At 35.3% G+C, this 7,031-nt stretch overlaps 1 protein-coding gene across 1 annotated transcript in view; it reads left to right on the top strand.

Moving 5' to 3' along the window:
• Positions 1 to 6,233: 6,233 nt before the first annotated feature.
• Positions 6,234 to 7,031, top strand: part of LOC111685426 (glucose-induced degradation protein 4 homolog) — a gene marked incomplete at its 5' end in the record, with an annotated part of 28,799 nt that continues 28,001 nt past the window's right edge. The window contains one exon of the mRNA XM_046946376.1: positions 6,234 to 6,410. Coding sequence (XP_046802332.1) covers positions 6,234 to 6,410 — 177 coding nt within the window. The remainder of the gene's footprint in view (positions 6,411 to 7,031) is intronic.

The following is a 7,031-nucleotide window of genomic DNA, read 5'->3' as shown; positions in this document are numbered from 1 at the left end:
CTGATTTGGAACGTATGTCGGAGCAAAAGATTTTCTGATTTTATCAAGGTAGGAGGACAACATTTCATTACAATTGAACCAGAAATCATATTAAAAACATAATTTTCTTCACTTTTTAAAAATTTGTACAACTTTTGCGATTTTTTCTTAATGTAAACAAACAGGAATTTTGACAGATAAGATTGTAACAGATGTGTGGACGAGGCTATCTTATTAAGTGTACAATAGTCAGTTCATAGCACAATTGTACTGACTAACAACACAGACATTCTTATTATCTTTTGTTTAGCAATTCTCAATGCCTTTTATGTTACAAAATATTTAAGGAAATTAGGGAATACGTTTTAAAAAGGCATTATGATACATTTCAAGTTATGAGACATTGATTCCACCCATTGTTGCATTGATGACCCTATTACTCAGAAGTTTCTTGAAAAGCTGCTGAGTTTTCTGATCAACCACTAGTCCATCAAGCTCGCTTATAATGACATAGGGTTCGACATTGTTATAGGCACCTTCAATATCCAAGAAGGCAACAAGAGAGTACACTTTATGCGCTAGTGAACTTTCTACATGTCCCCCTAGCGAATGAAGAGCAGTTTCCACAGACTTGCCTTTGGTATAGGCATGTTGTGACTTTGAGATCAATTCCGTAGGGATTGTTAATCAATGACTCAAAAGTCTTGTAAAGAAAAGACGCAAGACTGATTGGCCTATAGTCTTTTGATTTGGCATGTTATGTTTTTCACCCTTTAGGAATAAAGACCATATTAAATCTCATCCACATATGAGGAATGTATAACAGCCTAAGGCATGCTTTGTAGATCGATAGCAGCCAAGGAGTGACGAGATCTTCGTTCTTTTGAAGATCCGCAGGTATACTACCCGGCGATTTATATGGAACGAAACTGTTGAGTGCCCATTGGATTCTTTCTCTATTAATGACTATAGAGCTAGTACCAGACGCTGGATTATCCTGGGTTGCCGTCTCCTCATTAAGAAGTCGACATCCCGTAAAATGAGTGTCCAGCTTCTAAGGATTCTCTACATGACATAGTCCAGTTGCCACAGGGCTTTTGACAAAGAACAGTCATTAGATACGGTCCAATGCGTAATACTATCGCGGTACTTAGCACTCACGAGCGTAATATCTTAGTACCTTTCTTCTGTTAGATACAATAAAAGTGTGTTCTGAACCCCTATTTACTACTTCCAAATTTCTACTAATAATGAAGTTGAAAAGTTTCTCACCTCTTGTGTTAGTGTCACTGCTACCCCAAATACTGTGGTGGGATTTAGCGTCAACACATATAATCAAAGGAATGTTGTGCATATTCGCCTTGTCTACCAGTCTACGGATATTGTTGTTGGGAGGACAATCCCCGTGGACTAGCCATGTTCTAATGCGGCTGCGATCGTATCTTCATCGCTGAAATCAGATATGATGAAGATATGAAGAGAGCGTTTAGTCAGAATATAGGACCTTATTTTCCCTGAACTTTTGGCATACAGGACTTTATAGTTCTTAAGTTGTAGTCCGCAAAACCGATCCTGATGGATTCATGGTTCTTGGACCGTTATTAGCTCCTCCCCCCTTTGCGCCACACGGAGGAGCAATGCAGCTGATGCTGCATTCGAGTGTTGTAGATTGATTTAAGTCAACCCACCATATCCAGTGGTAACAACACCGATGTTGACGATCTCCTAAGATAGACCCAGAAGGTCGTCATCGTCGATCTCCTCATCCTTCTGAGTAGAGAGTTTTCTCATCAGTTCAGAGACTGACTGAGCATCAGCTCTATTAGATTATCGACGATTAACTCATCATCAACCTCCTCCTTCGGATCGTCCTTGGAGTCACTACGATAAAAGTGGAGGAAGATCGTTCCGAAGCCGCAATAGACCCCTTTGTCTGCCGCAGCGGTTCCAAGGATTCCTTATTCAGGATTACGATCACATGTCTTGAAGGTCCATCAGCCTCTGAAACTCTCACAACTCTCCACTCACTTATTGGAAGTTGTAGGTTACAGCACTTAAGGATCTTAAAGATCTCCTCGGGAGTGGAGGGTTCAGACGGTATTTTAGCGATGGACCGAGGGTTGTGTGGTATCTCCTCTGGAGTCACCACATCAAGCTTAGATCCATCCCATACCTCACCCAACAGTGAAATGGCAGATTTGATCAGCAACGCTGAGCGTTGGTCTGCACAAGTCATTAACCATCCAGCGTCATCGCATTGAGGAGCAGTGCCTGGGTTCTCTTTGAGAACTTGCCAGAACACACCCATAAGCTTTTGCTTCACCACATCCCAGTTAGACTGGGAAATGGATCCGTTAACATCGCTTCGGTCAATGACTGCTCAAACAAGGCTATCTTTAGCTACCTCAATAAAAGAGCGCGTCATTGACTTCTGCGCCTTTTAGTTGCCGCCCGCTTGGAGGGTTTATTGTGCCGAGTCGATTGTAAGTTGCCGGACTTGGCCCTAGTGGCACTTGAAAAGCTTGTGTAAGAGACGAATTCATCAGTACCCGAATCATGGTTTTTAACCGCCTTAGCGGTTTGGGCTGCAGCAGCTTTAGAAGTACTTGCTGAGAAGTCCAGAGATACCTCGCCACTTGTTGAACAACAACGAATACTCTTAAATTTGTTTCATTCGGCCAGCCTGGGTGTACCAAACTGACCTCCTGCAACGCCGGTAATTCGTCGGTTTGGGTAACAGTCGTATTCGACTTTCCACAGCCCATTACCGTCGCTGTGGGAGTAGGGTCCCCGGAGATTATGAAGCCCCTAAACGGGTACGCGGGGCATGCTTCTCTCTTTTCTTCCATAGTTTTGTCGTAGTGACAGGTGCATTTTTAACCTACTGCCACGTTCAGTTTACTCAAGCTGAGGGAGGGCAGATTGTCGACCACCTGCGAATTTTATATTTCCCGCGGCCTAAAAAACTGGAAAATAAATATAAAAAGATGAGAGTTACGGTGCAAGGCCTAAAAAAACATAGGGGTGAAAGTGAAATATGTTCTTGGAGAAAGCTCTAAGCTACCTCAGCCTTTAAATATAGGTGTGGGTGCCGTCTCTGAATCCTCAGATGATAATAATACCATTATAGCAAATCCCAAAAAGGATGAAGTAGAGCAAATGGTGAAAGAGGTGAGTGATAGCATAGCTAAACTACCTATTACAAAGAAAAGACTTTCTGGAGCACAGAGGAGGAAGTTGAAAAAGATGCTTCAGGAAATCATAGTAAGTCAATCTGACTCTGAATCTGACAACTGAAAATAAACCTAAGAATCTAATCTAAGCCGGTAATCTTTATGGGGGGAACTTTATTTGTAACAGGTATCGACCAAAAAGCTATGGCTAGTCTTGCCAAGAGTAAACGTAGGTCTTACTTCGCCTCTAAAGCTGTCTTATTCAAATTCTAAAAGCGAAGAAGGTGCTGCTGCCCTTTCCAAAATTGGTGAGGCGCCGATGGAAAGGGCTATCAAAACCGGCCTTGACAAGGACACTAAAACACCTAAGACGATACCCAAAGCATCATTAGCAAGTACTTGTAATTTTAAGGAGTCAAATCCTAAAAGTGGGGAGGAAATCACTCACTCGTCAAAAGACAAAACAGCAGTGCTGTACAAAATAAGGAAAACGACTGCTCTTCATATGCCTGATAAGGCATATGAACATGTTAACATTTAATAGAAAATAATATTTTCTAATATAAAATATTTGTAATTATATCTTTATTTAGGTAAAATTATATTTGTTTAAGATGTTTGGTATTTGAAGATTTATTACTTGAGTGATTCAAAATATAAACTAAGTTTTTCTCCGTTTATCGTAAATTTTAAATATAAAAATGTAAACAATAATAAACTTTGACAGCTACGTAAACCAGGCGAATTAAGAAAAAAATTATCAGCTGATTAAATAACACCACCTTGTATGAATTCCCCTTGTAGTTTGACATTGTGCCTGCACTTGAAGGCGAATTGGTTGTCAGAGAAAATTTTCAAAAACAGCTGACAAATAAATCAAAGCAAATTTTTATTAACCAAAATTTTTTTTATAAATTTGTGTCTGCTTATAATTTATTTTGATGTTTAAACTTTTAAAGATAAAAAACACAGCTCTAATAGCTGCTAATTTTATATGATAACAATTTGACGATTAGCATAATAAATTTTTGTCTGATATAGACATGGAGTAAGGTGACTGCGTAAAAGCACCTGATTATGTTTTTTATTTTTGTGTTATTGTTTAAATGTTGTTAATAGTATTTGTTTACATTTCTTATGTCATTTTTGACATCATTCTGATTCGAGTACAAAAACGAAATACATGTTATTTTTGTAACTATGCAGTAACCCAAATTAAATTAATAAAGTAGCATCACTTGAACAGCTGATTGTTTTTTTTTAAACTAGATAAAAGAAACGAGTTGTCAAATTTTGTTTTAAATATTGTTGACATTGTTTATGACGCCATTTTTAAATTATGTTTTGCTATTAGTTAAAATTTGTGAAAAGTTGAAAAAGTGAATTAAAAGTGGTTTTAAAGTGTTATAATTGTATAATATATAATAATATAATTAAATCATTAATATTTTCAACTAAAAAGTTATATTTTTTATTTATGTTTTGTAGGGTTCTATAGTTAAAACGAAAAGTCGACGTTTTTCATTAAGTTAAAAGTCGTCTTTTCGACTTATTGCATTTTATGAAAAGTCGATTTTTCGACTTTCTTCATTTAATTAAAAGTCGACTATTAGACTTTTCGACTATATAAGTATTTTATAAATAGTAGACTTTTCGACTTTTTCCGATTTTTCGACTAATTTCAACTTCTTTCGACTTTTTCCCGACTATTTTTGGACTATTTTCGAGTTTTTTCGACTATTTTAGAGTTTTTTTTTTACTTTTTCCACTTTTTTAAAATTTAGACTATTTTTGGCTTGTTTCTACAATTTTTGAGTTTTCGGTTTTTTTTTTGACTTTTCTACTTTTTTTGACTTTTCGACTTTTTACGACTTTTTTCGACTTATCGACATTTTTCGACTTATCGACTTTCAGACTTTCAGACTTTTCGTCTTTTATTAACAAAGTCGACTTTTCGTTTCAACTATAGAACCATAATGTGTTTGTTGTAGATGTTGTTGTACAATAAGATGTCGTACTTTATCATTTTACTTTGGAGTCACCTCTCTAATTATGCCATGACAACATACCCTACAAGAACAGTGACAGTCATTTGACCGGTCATTTGACTGACACTAGTGAAGGAAATATCGATCACTGCGTAGAACAAAGTTTCTATCAAGTTCTTAAGGGCAATATGAAAAATTTGATGGAAACTTTTGTGTACATGTGATCTTGCATCTCCCTTGCACTTATGAATTCTACCGATTTTAAAACATATATTTGAGCTGCTCACTCTTTTGCTTTTTACCAATCAAGGATGATTGAAATGTTAGTCACGATTGACTAATCATTCTTTATGGATATATCCATCACAGTTGACCAATCACACTTGATGAATTTATCCGTCAAATCTGACGGCTATGCCAATTTATAATAAAACACAATTTATTAACATTTTAAGATATATATTTTTAATTTTATTAATATACATAGTAAGCATATACATAAATTAACTACCACTTCACCATTTTACATACCTCACAGAATGTAAAATCCTCCTATGCTCCTTTTAATTTTAGGAAATAAATTGTCTGTAAAGAAATGCATATAAATATTGAAATATAAAAATTAAAAGTAAATATGTATTCATATTACCACAGATAGATTAAACTCCGAAGTGTATATTCTCAGCTCCACTTCCTGCACCGTTTTTAAATTACAATAAATCTCTTTATTTTTAATCATTTTAGTGTTAAATTTTTTAATTTTTTGCTTTTTGATCTTTTGCTTTCACTGAAATAATTAATTTATGCGACGAAAACACAGTAACAGTCAAATGTAGTTGTTTCACTCTTTCATATGCAAATGAAACCCTTTATCACACATTGAGTAAATCACAGTCATTTTACCGGTCATTTGACCGTCATTATTGATGGAATTATCCAATAACTATTTTTTTTAGTAATTTTTAAAGAAAAATGTTGCAAGTGTGTTAGTAAAATCATTTTGTATGTGTTAGTTTCGGTCATATATTTCTTGTAGGGTAGTTTGTCATCTTTACGCGAATCAATATATTTGTGATTGCTTTAATTTTATTTTTTCAAAATTTCGTCACAGAATTCTTCAATTCGACAAATAAGGCAGGATCCAAATCCTCCCTTTTTGTCAAATTTTAAACAAGATGGTTTGGCAACGCATACATTATACAACGGATCTAAGTTTCAAGGGTCTCAAAAGTCGCAGGGAAATTCCTATGATGTTGAAGTAATTTTGCAGGTATTGAATTTACATTTGTATAAACAAACATGAACCGTTTATTTTGAAAGTTGTATGAGTCCACTTGTTTAAAAAATGTGATATACAGGTGTAATGTTTTGCTTTTAAATATCCGTTCTTTCTAGCCTGGAGTACAAAAGCTTAGAACACCATATGCATATCAAAAAAATTACATTAAAAATCCTACTATGCACATAATTGCAGTAAAGGTGTATTTTATAAGATTGTTGTATACCTATACAGGGTGACGTGTCATAATGGTCCAGTCACAATGTCCATGGACGTTATACTCACCGAAAAGTGTAATATCTATGAGCTAAATGACATAAACTACATGAATTTAAAAGAGTTCATTCATCAAAAGAACGATTAGTTTATCGTAGCCGGTATTTTAAATATGACACGCTAAGATATATGAATTATATAATATACCTTTCCTTATAATTAATATATCTTGTTTCCCAGACATACGATTTTTTCTATTTAATTTGAAGGTTGCATTCTCCCAAGATTTGAAGAAGCTAGCTTTATTAGTTCATATGGGTGTATTGTTTTAAAATTCTAACTCAAATGTTTCCCAGATAGGCGAATTTTTGTATTCAATTTATATGGACAAAATTT

This window comes from Lucilia cuprina, chromosome 3, assembly GCF_022045245.1.
Source record: "Lucilia cuprina isolate Lc7/37 chromosome 3, ASM2204524v1, whole genome shotgun sequence".
Classification (NCBI taxonomy): Eukaryota; Metazoa; Arthropoda; class Insecta; order Diptera; family Calliphoridae; genus Lucilia; species Lucilia cuprina.
This window is presented reverse-complemented; position numbering and strand designations above follow the sequence as displayed.